General features: G+C 38.3%; 1 protein-coding gene across 1 annotated transcript; it reads right to left on the bottom strand.

The window, feature by feature from the left end:
• Nucleotides 1-1298: 1298 nt before the first annotated feature.
• LOC134492257 (actin nucleation-promoting factor WASL-like) lies at nucleotides 1299-10960 on the bottom strand. The gene is made up of 3 exons (XM_063296440.1): nucleotides 10650-10960; nucleotides 9159-9249; nucleotides 1299-1405 (listed from the first exon to the last, which is right to left on the bottom strand). The coding sequence occupies exons 1-3, from the start codon at nucleotides 10911-10913 to the stop codon at nucleotides 1362-1364; spliced, it is 399 nt and encodes a 132-aa protein (XP_063152510.1). The 5' UTR covers nucleotides 10914-10960; the 3' UTR covers nucleotides 1299-1361.
• Nucleotides 10961-21264: the final 10304 nt, after the last annotated feature.

The raw sequence follows: 21264 nt of genomic DNA, 5'->3' as shown, positions 1-21264 counted from the left end.
GAGTTCTCTGCTAATTATCCTTTCACAACATGTACATTTTATCACTTTTATCTTTGTTCCAATACTGGAACCAGCTCTTTCCCTATCAATAAACCTAAATATATATGGCATTGAAACATGTTTATCAATAAATCTGACAAGCCCAAAAGTCATCTTAATGGTTTCTACAATGCTGGGTTAAAGTCTGGGTACAATGGCGGAACTAGCAAAGTAGTATTTTCTTCTTTGCCAAATGCATGCTCTATCAAAGCTTCTATAATTCCCGCCTTTTTACGCCATACTGATTGAGGTCTTCTTCCAAAAACAAGGCTGATCCAGCCATGCCCAACCTATTGGGACAAGGAGGGTGGCAGAGTGGGAGGTCAGCAGAAGTTGGGGGAGAAGTTGGAATAGACCCAGGAAGGTGCAGTGGAGTTAAGGGGCACACGGACAACAACACTGTTGACAGTACATTCCACATTTCCAAGAGCTACTGCTGGACTGATCTATTCTGTTCTCTTCCTGAAACCAACTCAGATTCTCTTACTAACTTTAGCTTCTCTCTTTCCCAATCTGGTATCTTCCAAATGTGCTGAGATCCTAACCCAAGCAGGGTAAGTCTCTTATAGCCCCTACCAAAAATCATTGAATACCTCCCATAAAAGCAGACTATAGGGAGGCAGAGTGTGGACTTAAAGCAATCAGGCCCATCTGCCCTCTGCACAAAGTTCTACCTTGTTCTCCTACTACCAGAGGTGAGGAAATTGAAACAATGCTGTCCAATAGGGAAGAACAGGTTGGGCTTATTTCAAAAATGTAAGAATCAAAAAGATGGGATCTAAACACAGGAATGGAAGCATTTATAAAATTGGGGGAGTTGAAATATTGTAATAGCCACAGTTCAAAAAACCTCAATTCTGTTTTACACAGGCTTCTCTAAACCTGGATCCAGCTCAAAATTATTTAAAAATTTATTAAATTATTTAAAACGACAGGGTTTAACTAAAGAGGAAACCTTCTGTGATTCCTTGTCTGTTCTGAACTATTAAATAATTTATGCTGGTTAGCATCTTTTCACTCCTTTTGCAAAAACTCCTTCAGTACTTGTTTGTGTGATTTATACTTACAATATAGTTGGGCATAATAAGACATTTGTGTATATGGGCCCATTTTGAGTCCATGGATTAAAGCGGACTATAAATTTACAAGTAATGAACTATTAAAAGATTGTTTCTAGTCTCTGGCATTTTAAAGTAAATATTTTAACTCACTCAGTTACCAGAAAAATAAACAGTTTTCTAAAAAATGTTTATTGGCATGTTAAAAGGTCAAGCTATAAAACAGTAGAAAGATCAAGTAGTGCTTCTTCTGACAGCTGTATTTTATTCATCCCATTCCTCTTCATTCTCCAAGTCAGATTCAAACTCTTCATTACCTGCAAGAAAAGATCAAAGATGCAAGTACTTTTATTCACTTAAGCCATTATTATGAATATTAGAAGTTAAAAAATAGACAGTGCACTTTCATTCCTACTCAGTCAGGAAGTTAAACTTCTCTGTATCTTATTTTGTCTTAGAAGAATAAGTGTAAGAAGACTAGGCTGCAAAGGAAGGAATACAAGTTTTTTATGCCTAGATGGGCTGCAAAAACATACAAGTATGGGATTACTAGAACTGCAATGTTGCAGTCTCCAAATGAAAGTGCTGGCAATCCTCATCTCCTAACAGAAGTTCTCTCAAATAAGCTTCCAGCTGACAATTGGCCATGACCTCCTACAGGATGCTATAAACTCTCACAAGGCCATTCTTCTCCCCAACTGACCTTTAACATTCTATAGCTCCTGAGTTATTATTCTCTAGGGTTTGTCAATGTTTTCCCCACCCTCTGCCCAATTGTTGATACTTCCCCTTCTCTTGTTCCTCAGTTTCATCTTCTATCACCCCACTCCAATTTCAGTATTAATGGGGTTAATCAGCAGTTCTATAAAACAACTTTAAGAACTAGAGAAAAATTGATTGCAGAAAATTTTCTGCACCATCCCTTTAGGGAGTGATAAATGTGTTTGCACAATGCATTCAGCCAGTTTGATAGACCTAGTGTGTCATATGAATTTGGACTTTGGGACAAATTGTGGTAAGGCAGAGTATCCTAATTAGAGTTTGTAAAAGTTTACTTACTCTAAAGATAGACCTAGAAGAAAGTCTGAGGTTTATCACTGCCTAACTTTTTTTTAATCTATCAAAACAGAAAAAAGAACAGGGAACATCAGCCAGTTAACTACTGCAAACCAGCAATATAGACCTGGCCTCCGTTTACTGTCTTGTCTGCTGTTAATGGGTAAATAATTTCCTCATTAACACCAAATATGGTTTAATATATTGTGTGAACATCTTTAGTTCTTAAAATGGAAATATAAATGGAATATATTAGGTTTAATTCATTCCTCCAAAATAAAAAAGTAGTCTAAACGTTTATCATTAAGTGTCTCAAGGATTTCAAGATCACTTCACTGGTAAAACTTAGAAAATCAGATTATTTACCAAACATACTTAAAAACAACTTCAAAGGAATGAATTGTTCCATGTGACATTGAGGGAAAGATAGCAAACTCCTAAGCAAGCAATAGTAATACTTTGATATTTAATCTCCACAGAGGTTTTCATTATTTGGTCAATAAAGTTTTAGTTGGAAACTTCTAAATTTCAAGGGAGAATTCTTCATCAAGCAAGGAAGGAGGAGATTGTTTTTTTGAATGAAATCTGTATCAGTACATATTCTTAAATGGAATGAAGGAATCCCCCCAACACACAAAATATGTTTTATCAAGTATTAGAGGAAGTACTTAGACCCTCTCCCCAACAGAAGAAGTAACAAGCAAATGATTGTAAAACCCCCACATATTTTGAAAATATACATTCTAGCTGTTTAGGTTAAAACCATTTCCATTATGTACATTCTATAATCCAAAGTTTCTGTAACACGTGCACATTTAAAAGAATTCAGAAGTTTGGTTTTTTTTTTTCATTGTTCTGCAGGTGTGATTGAAGATATTGTGCTACCTGAGGGAAAAGATCAGATGGAATATTCTCCACATTCATGTATAAAAGCAGTCCAGACTGGCAATTTCATCTGTATGACTACAGGGTGAGGTCAAAAAGACAAGATGGCAGCCATGATAGTGCGACTGAAGTGCTGCCCGCAAAGCGTTGCGCATAAAAAACAGACGGCACTTCTAAAGCACTGTCATGGTTGCCATCTTGACCTTTTTTACTTCACCTGATAAGACAACATTCTGCACCAAATCCGAGAGCAATAAACTAGCTCGGTGGGCACTGGACAGAGATTATCTAGCACATAAAGCTCTCCATTTCACTTCACCACTACTCCCCAACAACTAAGCAGAGTCATGTGCTATCAGCTAACAAATTTCCATCAGCCTCTTAGATAGAACCAAGCACATCGAATTATGATACTTAGGACTCTTCCACACAACCTGACAGTTGGAGATGTTTCAGGAGCCGGCCTGCATTCATCCACGGCTTCCTACTTGTGGTTCACATACTCATGCTGAAACCAAAACCAACGCTTTGTACTTGGAAAAGCTGACATTAGGTATACTGTAGTTTAGTTTCTCATAGGAAACGTTCCCACAGGCAGAGGAAAGGTTATTGGCCTGGCATCAAAGGTGGAGTCTAAAAATTACTAGAGACCTTTGGGAAACGGAACAGGGGGTGAGAAGCTGATAAGTGCACAATGGCTGGGAGTTAAGACAGATCTAAGATGGATACTGTTGGTTAAAAACCAATAGTGGTTGGTAAACTTATAATGAACTGGGCTGACAGCTTGTTAGTAGGAGAGTAGCCTGAGGACCACAAAGCAGAAAAGGACAAGCCCAGGTAAGATTGCCAAAGACCTGAAGAGATGATACTGTGGGATCTGGTCTACCCTGTACGAATGACAGAAGATAAAAGGTTTTACCAGCCAAGGAAAAGCCAGTTGACAGGCTGACTAAAGGAAATTGCTGGCCAGTAACTTTAAGCCCTTTCTGAATTCTAAGTAGTAGTAGTTAAAGTATTTTGAAACATAGAGGGTAGACATTGATTATGTGCCATCAAGTCAGTGTCAGCTCTTAGCAACCATACAGATTTTCTCTATGATGATCAGTCCATAACCTGGTCCTTTAGGTCTTTCAATAGTGCACCCATCACCATTGTAACTGAACCCATCCACCTTCCTGCTGGTTACCCTTGTCTTCTCTTTCCTTCCACCTTTCCCAGCATTACATCCTTCTCCAAAAAGCTAGGTCTTCACATAATGTGTCTGAAATATAATAACTTGGGCCTGGTGATTTGGGCTTCAAGTGAGGACTCTGGGTTGATTTGTTCAATGCTCCATTGTTTGTTTTCTTGGCTGTCCACTGTATTCTCAGGAGTCTTCTCCAACACCAAAGTTCAGAAGCACCAATACTCTTTCTATCCTGCTTTCTCACAGTCCAACCTTCACTTTATGGAGTGTCACAGGGAAAAATGTTACTTGAACTATTCTGATCTTTGCAGTATAGACACATTACGGCATCTGAATATCTCTTCCAAGGCCTTCACAGTTACTCTACAGCATATTTCTTGACTGCTTGTTCCATTACTGTTGAGGGTTGATCCTAAAAGGCAGACACTATCTACCACTATTTTTATTGTGGCTGGTTGTTGTACTTGTATAGTTTTCTTTATATTTAATATTAGTCCCATTTTTATACTGTGCTCCTTGACTTTTATTACTAGATCTTGCAGATCCTTTGTGTTTTCAGCTATCAGAGTAGTGTCATCAGCATAGCACAGGTTATTGATGTTTCTTCCTCCAGTTATAAAACCATGCTGATCTTCCAATCCAGCTTCCCATAATATATATATTCAGCATATAGGTTGAATAAATAAGGGAGGAGTAGACAACTTTGTCTCACTCTTTTGCCAACCTAAAGCCATGTTCTGTCCATACTGTGGCTTCCTGACCTGTATATAGGTCACATGAGGACAATGAGATGTCTGTGGTTCCCATTTTTCTAAGCACATTCCAGAGTTTGACATGATTGATATAGAAAGGCCTTCAGTTGTATCAACAAAGCACATAGTGACATCTTTTTGGTATTCTTTGGCTTTCTCAATTATCTAGCATGCATCAACAGTACTGTTTCATATTCTTCAGCCTTTTCTAAAGCCAGCTTGAACATCTGGCATCTCTTCTTCCATGTAATGGTCTAATCTGCATTGGATGATTCTAAGCTCTATTTTGCTAGCATGTGGAGTTAAGGATATAGTATGATAGTTTGCAAACTGTTAAGTCTCCATTTTGGGGTATTGGAATGTAGATTGACCTTTTCCAATCTGTTGGCCACTGTGTCATTCTCCAGATTTGCTGGCATAGCGTGGTTAGAACTTTTACTGATCCTTCTTCTGTTGCTTGCCATATTTCTTTGAGTATTCCATCCGTTACTCTAGCCTTCTGACTTGATAAGGACTCAACTGCTGTAGCTTTATCTTCTAGTACTAGAGGTTCTTATAAGAAGGGAATAACTTCTAAGGTACATTGGATGTTGATATCTCTACTATACAGTATTTCAGTATTCTAATTCCATTGTTCTTTGTTCTTCTTTGAATCAGTTAACTATCTGTCCATTGGCCTCCTTCGGCATAGCAATTCAGGGTTGGAACCTCTGAGTTCAGAAATCATTTGGAAGACTTTCCTTGTTTTTCAATGTCTGTTTCCATCTTCAGTGTTTTTACAAATGTTGTAATACTGCTACTTGTCTATTCTAAAAGCTCTCTGAAACTCTTAAGTTCCTTCCTGGGATTTTTGCTTTTCTTGGCTGTGGCTTGCTTCTCTTTCTGGCAATTTCCATAGTATGTTCGGACATCCAGTTTGCTTTCTTCTGTTTTTTTCATCTTTGGCAGTCTCTTTCCACATTAATCCTTAGCAACTTCTTTAAGTTCAGCCCACAGTTCCTCTGGTTCTCTGTCAATAAGGTTATCAAAGTGATTCCTGAGATTTTCCTTGAAAATGGAGGGTATACGCTCAAGATCGTATTGTGGAAACTGGTTGGCTTTCTTTCTCTTTTTCAGCTTTATTTGGAACTGCACATGAGCAGTTCACGATCTGTTCCTCAGTCAGCACCTGGCCATGTCTTTGATGCTATAATTAACTCTTCCACCTCCCCTTAGCAATAATATAATCAATTTGATTTCTATGTACTGAGTTTGGTGAAATCTATGTATAGAGGAATTGTTTTGATTGTTTGAAGACAGCATTAGCTATGAAGGAATAATCAAGTGGCAGAAATTGATAAGTTGTTCCCCTGCTTCATTCTGGTTACCTAAGCCATACAATCCAACCTCATTTTCCTCCTTAATATTTCCAACTTTGGCATTCCAGTCTCCAGTCACAAGCAGCACATCTTGCTTGCGTATTCTGTTGATTTCAAACTGAACTTAAGTCCATCTCAATTCACTGACGCCTAAGATGTCAATTTGTAATAATTTCATCTCTGAATTGAGTTTTCCTGTCTTCGTTCTTCCTACATTCCATGTTTCCACTATAATTCTGTCTTTGCACCTTCAGATCTTCTTTTCCTGTATGGCAACATCTGCAACTAGATGTCCCAAAGGCTTTAATCTTGCTATGTCATAAATACCATTAGTATGCTGAAAGATCCTTAGCTCTTTGTCAGTAGCACTTTACCATTGCCTTCTCCCATAAAGTATGAATTGATGTCTTTGCCATTGTAACTACAATGATCACCTCCCTCCAGCATCTTCATATATTGCTGCTGCCCGAAATAGGTTCCTGCTTGCTTTAGCTGGGATGATCTTCACATCTTGACCCTGCTGGGAATATATACTTTTGGCATATACTTCCAGCATTCTTCACTCATCCCTCTCAGGAAACCTACCCCCTACCCCCACCATGATGAGGCAAGCACAACAGAACTTGGGGAAGAGAAGGGTAGACATACACTAAGCTAAAAATATGTCTTGCTTAGGGAAGCTTTAGGCTGCACAGTTCAGTAGAAGGGGAAACATCCAGTTACAAGGCAATTTAGATTCATCCCATCCCATAATCCAGGGAGTCTATTCCTGCTGGATCTATACTTAGCACCACAAGAGGGAACTTCTGTATAAGGTATTCAAGTATTTCTTTCAATATTTTTAAATTTTGAATATCGCTCTACAGAGAAATTATTCAGATTTTCATAGTGAATCTACTTGGATTTATTCAACCCTATTTTATACTTTGGGGTTTATTCTATTTTTACTGATTTTGCTGTATTTAAAACGTTCATTTAACATATTGGATTATTTTAAAAACTATTCATCTTTAGTTGACATCTTAAGATGGAGCCCCTAAGAAAAAACTGGGTAGTATGTTAAGACTGAATTGCTTAAATATGATCCATTGTTAAACATTTATGTGCTTTTTTATATTGTATTGCATATGTTTGATAAATTTATTATATCCAATTAGTATCTTTTCATAAAATTATATTATCCTTTTCCCAAACTTGATTCTTGAAAAAGCACTTAAGAATAAATCTGTTGCTCATTTTTAAAAAATGAATAAGAGGAGGTACAATAAAGATGATTTGACAAAAATGAGTGAAGATCAGCAAGAATTAAGAGACAATGGTGGTTCTACTACTATATCACAGGTTTCTATGTATAAGTGATTTGCATACATTACAACAGAAACTTGATTTGAAACTTAAAAATTGGAAGATAATACAATTAAGTTGATTCAACAAAATTAACAAATGGATTCTTCTAAAGCTTGGAGATATAATAAGAGATTTTACTAGATGACCCTCCAGATATACTCAAAACACAGAGATATGAAATTTTTAACACCTTGCTTCCGAGAAATAAAAATTAAATACAGGTTGGCTACTTCATTTTGTCATTTTGTCTTTATGAATGACAGAGACTTCATACATTCAACAGAGGACTCTAAAACAATGCTTGAGTCTTTGTAATAGAACAAATCAAAAAGGATTCAGAACAATCAGAAGATCAAACATTAGATTAGCAAAAGCTCTTTGAATAAATTGAACTGATAATTGACATCAAGGATCAAAATTAAAATATTCCCAAGAAACGTTGATAGACTGAATAGCCCATTTAAAAAGAAAAAGTTCTTTCTGAAATTTCTTAAAAAATGAAAAAGCAGATATGTCTTTAAGAGGTACACTGCCATGCAGAAGAGCCCTATATCAGTTTGTTGATTCACACTGAAGTTTACTATGGGAGGAGAACTCAACCACCTGTGAATCATGTTTATGTCTGACTCTTGTATCAACCCAGCCAATGGTTATTAAACACACTGTAGTTAAAGCAGATAGTAACTTAGCACAATGCATATTCCCAGCCACTGCCAGGCAATGGCTCTATGGAGTTTTTTATTTTATTTATTTATTTAATTTTTATCCCTTTATTATTTTTATAAGTAACTCAAGGTGGCAAACATACCTAATACTCCTTCCTCCTTCTATTTTCCCCACAACAACAACCCTGCGAGGTGAGTTGGGCTGAAAGAGTGGCCAGCCCAAGGTCACCCAGCCGGCTTTCATGCCTAAGGTGGGACCAGAGCTCACAGCCTCCTGGTTTCTAGCCCAGCACCTTAACCACTAGGCCAAACTAGCTCCTTTTCAGCCTTTCTTAGAGATCCAGGGATTGAATTAGCCTTTTGACAAGCAATAACACCTGCCCTGGCTACTACTCCAAAAAACCCCAAAACAGTGGAAGTTTTCCAAGTTTGTATTAATAACTGTCGATCTCACAAGGTAAACCACATAGGAATCACAACCAGATGAGCTAATTCAACTTTATTGTAAAGCTACACTCATAGAACCTTGCAGATATGCAAGTAGAATCCTCATCTCCTTACAATAACTAAGGATGAACAAATCAAATTAGTCCTTACAGGCCATACACACTTCTCATTGGCTAATGAATGAACACCCAGTCTTAAAAGGAGACATATAGTCAGTCCAGAAAATGTATTTGGCTATTTCTTGGGGGACAATTTACTTTCCTTCAAAGACATTTACCATGTCTGTGCTTCTTTTGAGGAATTAGCATGCAAGGCAGCTTTCATTACTTCTTGCTGGGGGGAAAGCAATTTAAGTCTTTATCTACCTGAAGCATGTATTGCTTTGTGCCTCTTCTGAATTACAACCTTAAGTGCAGCTACTATTCCTTCATCTTTGGGAGGTTGATTTTGAGCCACCTGTATCTCAGGGACAAAGATTTAAACAGTGAAACATTTTTTAGAACATCAAACCTACAATGGAACTAATTATTAATAAAGCTAACCAGCCAACCAACCGCCTTTATTAGGTCAGCATTAAGTACCCATGTGCCCTTCTTGTTCATCGCTTCAGTACTGATCTTTTTATCACTGAGATGTGCATCCCATCTTATTCTCAATATACGTATGGTGCTTAAAGGTAAAGGTAAAGGTTTCCCTTGACGTAAAGTCCAGTCGTGTCCGACTCTAGGGGGCGGTGCTCATCTCCGTTTCAAAGCCTTGGAGCCGGCGTTGTCCATAGGACACTTCCGGGTCATGTGGCCAGTATGACTCACGGAACGCCGTTACCTTCCCGCCGAAGCGGTACCAATTAATCTACTCACATTTGCATGTTTTCGAACTGCTTGGTGTGCAGAAACTGGGACGAGCAACGGGAGCTCACCCCGCCGCGCGGTTTCGAACCGCCGACCTTCCGATCGACAGCTCAGCGGTTTAACCCGCAGCGCCACCGCGTCCCTTGTATGGTGCTTAAGACCATTAAAATCTTTCCTTGATATAAACTGGCTTGTGCCTCTAGGGAGAAACAGGACACTCAGACCATCTATGATCCATTTCTGCGTATAGGTCCTGTTTTTCATAAGCCATTGTGTGACATGAGTAGTTTTCCTTTGTGAGACCTGCCTGAGAAACTGACACAGATAACTGATCTTCACAATCTAGTGATAGTTATAGACAGAGTTTGCACTAGGAATGAACAACATCAGAATACCCAGACAGACATGTTTATACACCTAGCACTTCCTTGAACTTAAAAATTAGTTATACCAACTTTCTTTCTTAGAATTGGCCAGGAACATGCTTGATTTCAAAAAGGCACAAAGTTGCGCTAGTTTACCAGCAGATGCATAGGTAGTTTGCATGATATACTGGAGAAAGGGCCTCCGTAGAACTAGGGGTTAGGACTGCTAGATAATCTTGCACCAATTCAGCAAGAAGATTTTATATTAGCACTAGATGTCAAGTCAGCCATTATGCCATTCTATGACCTTTAAAAATGCTTGCCTGTTCATGACATTTCAGAATTGCAACATCAAGATGGAACGCAAACAAAAACCAAGAGTTCCAGCAACCTTTTCCATAACTGCTGTGATTTCACCTTAGTCAATACCAAGACATATTGAATAGATGAACTTTTTTGCTTTACTATAAGCAAGTATCTAAACACTTAACTCTTCTGACAGAAAATACTATTTAGGTTTTGTGGTACATTCCACATCCGAACTTCCTGTAAAATTTAATCCTAAAATTACTTCTGGCATTAATCCTACACTAAAATAAAGTGGATCCTAGAGGGGAAGAAAAAAAAAGAAAATACTTGCTGGTTTTAATGGTGTTCCTTTTCTGATCTGACAAATTAGAGCTTCTTGGCTGACAGGAGTTAGGTGATAGTCACCACATGCCCTTTTCAGATGCTCTTCCTTCAGGCTTTGGATCAAGTTATGTTGGGATGTCCTTTTGGAAGGAGACATGCAGGATCCTTCAGATATAACCACAGAAGGAAGAAGGCCCTCATTACAGAGTAATCCATGTGATTCTGAAATGGAGGAAGGCACAGCTATGGTGTTATGGCATGTATCCTTCATTTGCGGTGTCTGGCAATGAAGTTCCTTTCTGCTGCTGAGAATGGAACCCAGCTCATGAAGCTGATTGATTTAATGGTCTGATTTGTATCATGGAAAATAAAGCAGAGGGCGGTCAAGTGATTTAACTGAGAAAAGAAAGATCTATGAAATGAAAACATAGTTAGCTATTCAACTCTAATTCTGTCCACTGAATAAACTTTTCAATACATTAGTTTCACAAACCCCAACTTAAGTAAACCAACATTTTGGCATTAACAGCAATTCTAACTGTTTCCTGGTAGAGGAATACTCTATTAGTAAATGGAATTATTCAACATGTATCTATTTTATATTCAGGCTCTTACATTTATGGTTACAGGCCTTGAATGGTTATGTAGTCAGGACTAACTTAAAGGATAAGAGTGCATGTTAAATATGTCATGCAAGCCTCCTCAGAACTATCAAATCCAGATATTATTCTCTGTTAGCATCAATTCATTGTTTAGAAATATTAATCTTTCTCTCTTGTCCTGAGCAGTGAACTTTCTAGGATAGCTTTTTGAAAAAGGCACACTGGAAATTACCATCTCTGAAGAATCACTGTTTACTGGAAGTGTGAAAGACTGCTTCTTCAAGTCTCAGCCTCCAGTGCTGCTAGTAACGTACAAGAGAAAACCTAATACATGGCCTCTACAATCACGTCCAGGCAGCCATTAGCTGCATTCTATCCAGCTAGTACTTTGAAAGACCCATGGAAATGCTTTTTCTTTTTAAAGAAACTTAATTTTAACATCATTGGCCCAACTGAGATTACAGCTAATGGGTATCCCAGATTTGGGGGCGTGGGGGGCTTATAGCACTGTTGCTCTAGTTTTAACCTTTGGTGCAGACAGTATTCAATAAGCTTGGAAGAACTTTCAGTACTGCCATTGGTAGAATAGCTATTATAATTTTAGAAGTATCTGGAAGTTTCCAAATGCAACTAATTTGCTGATTCACACCCAAGGATTTTTAGATCATATGATAAGGTCTTAGCAGGGCATATGCATCACACCTTCGTATGGTGTAAGAAGCACAATAGCCAATCCCCAAATAATTAGGGCAAGGTGCATACAGGTATTACTATAGATCCACTTTTTTTATATATACAGAGAGGTATTTGGTCACACCTTTCCTACACATTTCTCATAACCAAATAAGCCAGTAGAACACTGCTAAACAAGGACTTTTCCCAATGTTCATTTTCAGGATATCTGAGCCCTGAAGGAATGCAGTTTGAAGAAGATATTGTTTAAATACCCTTAAAGAAATATCTTTGGAAGAAACTTTACAAATGCTATAGGAAATAAGTAGTTGAATATTACTGTACCCATTAATTTATAAATAGCTCATAAACATGAACCAACTGGAGCCTGCAATATTTGTGTAGTAACATTAAATGTATTTGCAGAAAACAGCTGATGGCTATACACAGTTGTCCAAGTATACCTTTTGCCTCTTTTAATACAGCTTGGATTCCCCCTTGTTTCTCAATTGTTTCAAAAATCTTTTTTGAAGTCCTCTTGTCCTTCAGATGGTCTTGTGTTATACCAACCTGAGCAAATATCATCTTTAATTCAGGCTCGATATTGGTCTACAAGATAAATCATAACAATCTTGTAACAAACTTATATCAGAAGAATGGTCATGGGTCTCATTGCTTCCCAGTTCACCAAATTCACTAGGATTTATATGGGAAAATCAAATGATACATATATCGTACCCAAAACAATGTTGCTGGCTAAGGTATAATTATAATTGTTTCCTTGTGGCTTAGGAGGCTGTGAGAGGTCAGTCAAATTGTTGGAGTTCTGTAAGCTTTCCCTTGCTAAATTATAATTCTTAGTAGTCTTTTAAGGAAGTTGTAAGCATTGCCACAGCAAACAGGGAGATTTACTGTAAAGAGAGTTGCACAAAGATGGAAATGAGAAAAAGCTCTTAACAACTGCAGGTCTATGCCCATCTGCTTCAAGCTTACAGGAAACCTTCGTAAAATCTCATTGCACATCTTGAATCATTTAGATCACAGCTCTGACACATCAAGTGAAAGCCTAAACTTAATTAAAGAAAACTAGTTTTTGTCTTAATAGCAAGAGTTTCAAATAAGTACAAATGGGAAAGTAGTGGTACTGGTCCCAGAGGAGTAGTTATAGATTTGGCAACTACTTACAACAGAATTCGTTTGAGGATTCCATCCAATGTGGCACAGATGTCTAAAAGATATTAGATTTATAACAAATATCAGTGACAATCTACAAGTTCAAGACATATGTATCAGCTCCTATAGTACGACCTATGATTTCTTTAAATTTACTTTCCTTTTCCATCCCCAGCACAAATGGAGACATATCTTCAGAAGCAACTGCTCCACAGAAGATAGCAAGGATAAAATGCTATAAGACACACAAATTTGCTCTTGCTTACTTGAAATTACTTGGAGACCCAATGTAAGCTTTGTTCAATCTTTTTCTTCTTGGTTTTCCTCTCTTCTTTGTTCTCTCATGCATTTTTTGAATAATATAAAATGAGAAAGGTGAGACCTTGGGTTTTGGAGATCTTGCATTTGAATGAAGCACAGGCAATGGACTAGATACCTTTGACATGGATGCTAAAAGACAGAACAACTGATACAACCCACAGTACTCAATGCCAGCCAGTTCCAAACTTAAGTTAGCAGCTGCAAAAAAGTTCTTCAACCTCATATACATGGTTGCTGTTTCCAAGTATGCTTTGGAAAATAAGCTTGCTCTCCATCTTTTTTCACAAGAATTTTAATTAAATTAATATCAATTTCAGTTTAACATGTATTTTAAACTTTTTTCCAAATTTTATTAGCCATTTTGAATACTCAGCAGACTGAAAAGGTGGAATGTAAGTAAAATGAATAACCCTTTTAAATTGAACTTGATGTAACAGCTCAGAAAATATTTTACGTTTTTAAAGTATTGCTAAAATACTTTGATCTGATTAAATTATCTTGCCATCCTACCTCACAGGTTGGTGTTACAAGGAAAAACAAGAATAGGGAATGCCATATACATATACCACCTTGAGCTCCTAAAGAATATAAAATTAAACAAATCTCCTTTACTGCAGTAATTTTCACAAATATATGACTTATTGGCTAAGCAAAAGCACAGAAAAATAGAAAACACCCCTCCTAAAGCCTCCCATTCCTTAACTTTCTCCATTGAATGGAAAGAAGGAACAGCCACTGTTTCAAAGCATCCAGGATTTATTTACCAAATGTTACTCCTTGTCCAAATAATGCCATTTATCATAACTTGGGTTACACTCCTTTTTGCAGCCTTTAACAGTAACACTCCTCAGCAGACCAATTCATGACTGAACTTAAATAAGGAGGAATGTAAGTACAGCTGTCAATAAACTCAGCACAGGGGTTGATGCTTGTTGAGCTTTCCCCAGTTCCACAGCATAATTTCAACTAATTGATTTCAGGGCTGAGGATTTGAGTCCTAAAGATAGCCTGAAAATAGAGACTCTGCATGGAATTCTAATAGGCAAACCCCGCAGTGGGTAATTATGGGTAGTTTCCCACAAGATGAAAACTCCAGCTGTTTTTGGAGTACAATTCCCAGAATTACTAGCCAGCATCACCAGAAATGTGGGGAGCTGCAGTCCCAGCACACCTGGAAGTAACATATTGGAAGAAGCTGTACTTTGTTTACCTGAAGCGGCTGTGTTTGTAATGGACCAGAAGCAGGCTTCTTTCTCTATTAAGATTCCAAACATATTCTAGGCCTGATGCATATTTTTCAGACCAAATATATATCCAAAAGATCATACTAAGCCATGGTTTGCTTAATTACATCTTGATAGTTCAATCAGATGCAGCTGAGTTGACACAACACCTCAAGCCACAATCCAATAAGCCACAATACATGAATTCAATCAGTAGTTATGTTTGAACGATCTACTAAGCCAAACCACTGAGTTAATGAGTATGCACATGCTATTGTCTTATTGCATCACACAGGGCTTTTAAATCAAAGGCTTGAGTGACCCACAATTTGCATTTACAGAATTTGTAATCAAGGCTTGTAGTAAATATTTTAAAGGGAACAATAATCCCAGGGGTCTGGTTAACAAGTCCTGGAGGACAGTAAAATGGTGCCACACATTTTGGTTTAGCTTGTCATGCAAACATAGCCTGTCTTGTAGAGAACACAGTAGAGTTTGAGGCACACTTACAAAAAACAGAGAGACGTTTGGGAGGCAAGCATCCAACCACCCTTCAGATGTTATAAAGTTCTTCAGGTGAACAACACCCAGTGGACTCATGCTAGAAAGTGGGCTAGTAATGTATCTGATCAGCTCTAAAACTGTAAGAGAGGGAAATCTAAATGCTTGTGTTAGAATACTTATTCCAAATTGGGATGCTAATGCAGACTTAGAGTGGTACAGATTTCCTGGCTTTAACTCTCATCCAGCTCATCTTACATTGCCAGAGGAGCTGCAGTCCATATAGAGACCACTATTTTATCCCCAATGTTTTATTACATTATATTTAATCTGATTTCCTGCTTAACAATAGAAAAGCAGCTCAGGATTGATTCAGATAATGAGGCAGATTCCTATACATAATTGCTCATGCAAGTGACAAGCATAATAAAAGAACAACCAATTCATGTAGCCCCCCCTCCCCCAAGTGTTTCTTGCTGTTCATTTAGGAAGACATGAAGTTGATTGTTTTTCTTTAAGTAGCCAGAATGAAAAGCGTAAGTTCTTAAACACACGTTACAATACACTGGAGAGTGGCCTGCTTCTAGGGAGTGGCCTATCACTGTATCAGGATCAGAAACAGGGACGTGGTTTTCTCCATGCACCACATCTAAGAAGACATGTCAAAAATGTCATTTAGTTTTCCTCTACCCATCCCACCAGCACACAGGTCCAAAATGTTTTGTGTTAAGAGCACCACAATTTTCAAATAACTCCTTTCCCCATCACCCTGTATTCATTTGATTTAGCATTCTCTGGATAGTGCTTCTCAACCTCAGCAACTTTAAGATGTGGAGACTTCAACTCCCAGAATTCTCTAGGCAGCAGGGGACTTAGAATACTGCTCTGAAAGATGTGGGACCGCTACTACTTATGACTGAGTTACAGTGCCCTCTAGTGGTGGTATGTATGCAATGTAATCTGAAACGCCATGATTATTTTAGAACAGTGTTTTTCAAACTTGGCAACTTTAAGATGTGTGGATTTCAACTCCCAGAATTCCCCAGCCAACATGCTGACTGGGGAATTCTGGGTGTTGAAGTCCACACATCTTAAAGTTGCCAAGTTTGAAAAACACTGGTTTAGAATTTTTCGGGTTGATGTATGACTCAAATGTAGTATTTGAATTATACTTCCAGGTACGCTGATAAATAATTTTAGGCCCTGGATTTAACTGTCTCCCAGAAAAGAGGGAAGTATTAGGTGGTAATGCAGCTAACATTTCTCTTTTTGTCATAAGTCAGTACATGCACTTCTACACTGATACATTAGGGATCAATTTACATTAGGGATTAGGATACATTAGGGATGGGAAAAACGTCTTCTCCATCCTGAATTTTTATAAAATAAGTAGTCTTAACATGTGCAGTTTTGCATTTTAAACTCACTTAAAAACTAGAAGCCATATAACCACAGGGTAGTTTCCTTATATATTACAGTACTAAAACTACACACAATTAATTTCAAAATAAGAACTGTTTAGGTCCATGGGGGGTCAAAAAAGTCAAGATGGTGGGCATAACCATGCAGTCAAAGGTCCAGCACCCTTTTTACATGTAATGTAGGCATGTAAAAGGAGCAGGGTTTCAATCACACAGTTGTGGAAGTCATCTTGACTTTTTTTGATGCTTCCTCAGAGACCTGTGATACATGGTAAAAAAAGAAGAAAATCAGAAGTATGTGCAATCACTACCTGGCCAATTTGCTGCCCCATTTATTTATGCCTTCAAGTCAGTGGTGACTCCTCGTAACTTCCTAGACAAGCCACCGCAGCGGTTTGCCCTTGCCTGCTTCCCAGGGCTGAGAGAGAGTGACTGGCCCAAGGTCACCCAGCTGGCTTCGTGCCTAAGGCGGGACTAGAACTCTGTCTCCCAAGTTCTAGCCTGGTGCCTTGACCACTACACCAAACTGACTTTCAATTAACTCCTTACTATTTATTCATTTATTAATAGAGGAGAAAAGGAAAAAGGGTACTGCAAGAAGAATTAGGGGACTGAGAAGGCCTGCATGTCAACTTTGAGCCACCTGGCTCTGGCCTGGACATCAGCCTGCCCCAGTTCCATCGCTGATGTTTACACCCACAAATTCTTTTGGTTGCAATATGTTATCCGAGCTCCTTTTAAGAATGGAGACATCCCTTTTTTTCTTTTGATAAGAAGGGACTAATGATATTATTATTCAGTATTTTCTATAGGGAAGAAACAGCTGGTTAAAATCTGACAGGAGAAAAGAAGGTTGAATAAAATAAGGGATCAGAGCAGACAAACATGTAAAATGAACAGCTGTGTGTGATGCTCTTTGGCATCACTCATTTTAAGGACTGGGACTGTGCCTTCTATGTTCATAGACACTGTAAGGGAAGACAGAGCAAAAATAATATCAGAAACTATTCTGACACTTCCTGCTGCTCAGTTCTTGCAGTTTGCCCTGCAATGTCAAATTATTTGCATATGGGTCTCTTATTTATAATGTATCTATTAGATTATTTATTAGATTTCCAGCCCACCTTTTATTCAGGAGGTCAAGGAGGCCAAAACATCACCTCGCTGAGAGAGGAAGACTGGCGCAGTCACTCCATGGCTCATGGAGAGCCTGGGTCTCCCCATTCCTAGTTCAACACCTCACGGTTTCTTAACCCTTGCTTTGAAGATCAGAGGAACTAGAGAAGAGGCTGCAGACTGGGTTCATCCCTTTGATTTTGTTGTTTATGCCTGTCATAAGTAAACATCACATGAAGGACCTTTTAGGAATATAGACAAGATATTTCTGAATGTTCCTGTTCTGTTGTTGTATACCTTTAATAGTTGCTTATCAAACAGACAGGGCTTTTTTTCCTATCACTTCCTCTCCCTGGTATGTAGCTATTAATAGCATATGAAAATGAGAAATCAAGACAGCTCTAGCGCGCATATATATATATATATATATATATATATATATATATATATATATTAGTTGTCAGCTTGTGGGCATCTGTGTTCTCAGTATTACTCAGGCCCAACTGTCCAAAACAGTTCTGGATGTTCTGATAAGGGAAAAAGAAAATAACAGGAGTGCTTCACAAATGCTTCAAGTCACTCAGGTTTACTCAGACACACTTTATGTTGATGTCAAGTAGAACTTTTCTAAGATTTCAGGCCCCATTTTTAACATTGCTTTGCAGTGACAGTGAAATCAAGATCAAAATCATCATGAAAAAGGAGAAAGTGGAGTAATGTCTATATTATATGGGTATATGAATTTCAGTGAAACAACTTCAGTTACTGAGTGGGGTAGAAATACTGTAACATAACTAATCCACTATCATATAGAATGTAGATGATGAACTAGACATTGTAACACATCAAATGTGTCTGGCCAGGATTGTGACCTTGCTTCTCTTTTAAAACAAATCAGAAGGTAGTACCACTTTAGGTGGAATCACTAGGGTCTTCTCCAGGAAGCAAGCCTTACATAGTGTGTATGGGGGCGGGGCGGGGCGGGGCGGGGGGGGGAACAGAGGGAGTAGTCATGATAATATTTTACCAACTTTATAAGTTTGGTGTAGTGGTTAAGGCATCAGGCTAGAAACCAGAGACTGGCAGTTCTAGTCCTGCCTTAGGTACAAAGCCAGCTGGGTGACCTTGGGCCAGTCGCGCTCTCTCAGCCCTAGGATGGAGGCAATGGCAAAACACTTCCAAAAAACCTTGCCAAGAAAACTGCAGAGACTTGTCCAGGCAGTTGCCAGGAGTCAACACAACTTGAAGGCACAAATAATAATAATCAGTTTCAATGTTTTTGTTTCCCTGATATTTTGCCTAGGAGGGAAAACCCCTAGGTTATGTCTGTAGCTGCTGTTGAGTTTCCATATTTCATCTGATTTTAATTAATTTATTCAACATTTTAAATCTTAAAAAGTTTTTAAAATTAAATTTTAAATTTTTAAATGTTGAATAATAATTTTAAATAAACATTTAAAAAATGTGAAGTTAGCATGCTGTAAGGGAAATACAACCTGCAACATAACTTTCAACAATGTCCTGCAAAGCTAGAGGCATTCTTAGAAGATTAAAAGGCTGTTCAGCTGCTGCCTAGTTCATTATATGGAGATATTCCCACTTGCCCAGAAAAAAAGGCAACAATAAGTTAGATCAGTGTTTCTTGTGAGGATGCCTGTGACCCCAGAGGCATCCCCTGGCCCAAAATGATGGGAGGACTTTGACCTGTGTGGGAGCTTTATGTGTGCTAAAAGTTGGCATCAGAGTCCATATGTTTGGGCACTTTCCAAACGCCCACTGGCTCAGTATGGCTTGCTTGCTTTCCCTCATCTTGTTCTGTGCCCCTCTGCTCTTAGCATTGTTCATACTATTTCCTGCTGCCCCCTTTGTTCGCCTTCCCTCCCCCTCTTCTTGTCATGTTTCCTTGACCCCAGCACTTACTACAACTGAGCAGCAGTCAGTTGGCTCACTTCCATAATCCATGGTCAACAACCATGTTAGCTTTCTCAAGCAAGAGACAATGGGCAAGGCAGGTTTGCATGCTGAGAGCTGCCATTAAGTCTAGCACTCGCCCTGATTAGGAAAGGGACCTACGCAGATTATTCCCACTGTTTCTGCATTCTCTCAGTGGGAATGGCGGAGTTACTAGAGTCGCTGTGAGTTTGTCTGCATTTTTCCCACTTGCCTTTCTATTTCCTCCCTGGGTGCTTCCTGCCTCCCTTCATGGACTGCGAGCACTGAAACTGACAGCTGCTCTGCCGGTGTGGTGAGAGACCTCTTCAGCCCTGATGTAACAGAAACACAGAATTACTGTATACACAGTATGTAACCAAAGTGCTCTTTTTTGTAACCAGCGTCCTCCTCTCTTGTTTCACATGCAACTTTGCAGCATGACCTATTTGAATAATTCAGCTGTATTACTGCTTTAGAATCCAGACTGTCATTTATTCCAGTTAGTTCAGCCAACACTTACCTAGACTTAATTAACACCTTTTTTTTGAGAGCACATAGTTATTGTTGATGCCTAGGAAAGCACACAAAAGTACTGAGCATAGAACTGCATTATTGAGCTATCAACTAATATTTCTTAGATATTATTAAACACTAGAGACAAATCAGATAGCACCCCTGTGCCACTAGTAGGAAAGGGATTATTTTGGTACGGAATAAAGTCCAAGCTTGCTCTGTGAGCTTCTCTAACCAGTTTAGGTAGAAAAACATCTCAGAAGAACAAACCTCCAAATATGTGGGTATTTGATAGCACTTCACCCCACAGATTTGAGCAGTGAGTTTGATGTTAGCAAGGGCATATTAACCTGCTTGTTCAACCACATCTCCCCTAAACAGCCCCCTTGTGAGAATGCAATTTTTCCTGCACCTATTTGCACAACTTTTTCACTATATTGTTTACACTAGAATTCTGACGTTTCTCATTCCTACTCCTTTGTTGTTTAATTAGCCCAGGATCTTGATCTACCTATTCTTTTCACATTCAGAATGGAAAGAAGATTCTCCCGTGTTCAGAGGAGGTAACTAATCTCTAATATTATAACTTCTTTGCTTTATGCCAACACTGATTTTGAGAAATGAAGAGCAATGAAGGAATTTGAGCAGGGAACAAGTGAATTGTCCTCCTCTGGGAACAATTTATTTATTTATTTATTTCCCACCTTTATTATTTTTATAAATAACTCAAGGCGGCGAACATACCTAATACTCCTTCCTCCTCCTATTTTCCCCACAACAATTCCTTTACATGCTAATTTCCTGGTATTAAAGATTACAAAATATCAAATGTTCTGACATTGTTTGCCCAAAAAAGTATGATAGAAATACTCATCAAGATGTGAATGCTAGAAAATTTTGAAATTCTGGAATCTTGATCTATTTTTTAAGATTTGTTCACAGGTATGTGAAACACGTGCATGTGTGTTCATATCCATGGTGCTTAGGAACAAGTAAGAATATAGAGAGTCTAAGGTGGGTACCATAGTGTAAATACATCCTTTTGTGGTTCACAAAAGGGATAATTTTGTGATACTTTGAGATATTTCGTTTAAGGTAAGCTTCTTTGCAAAAATACAAATTTCAGGAAAACGTAAGGATAGAATTCA

The sequence above is a fragment of the Candoia aspera genome, chromosome 2 (genome assembly GCF_035149785.1).
Source record: "Candoia aspera isolate rCanAsp1 chromosome 2, rCanAsp1.hap2, whole genome shotgun sequence".
NCBI classification, from domain to species: Eukaryota; Metazoa; Chordata; class Lepidosauria; order Squamata; family Boidae; genus Candoia; species Candoia aspera.
Note: the sequence above shows the minus strand (reverse complement) of the source record. Positions and strands in the feature narration are given on the sequence as shown.

What these genes read in the sequence shown, in the direction of transcription:
- LOC134492257 (XM_063296440.1), bottom strand. Translation starts at nt 10,913, where the DNA reads ATGAAGGATACATGCCATAACACCATAGCTGTGCCTTCCTCCATTTCA. An exon ending in AAGGAACACCATTAAAACCA is followed by an intron (nt 9,250 to 10,649) that starts GCAAGTATTTTC and finishes CCTGAGATACAG; the next exon opens with GTGGCTCAAAATCAACCTCC. An exon ending in CAAAGCAATACATGCTTCAG is followed by an intron (nt 1,406 to 9,158) that starts GTAGATAAAGAC and finishes CAGGTAATGAAG; the next exon opens with AGTTTGAATCTGACTTGGAG.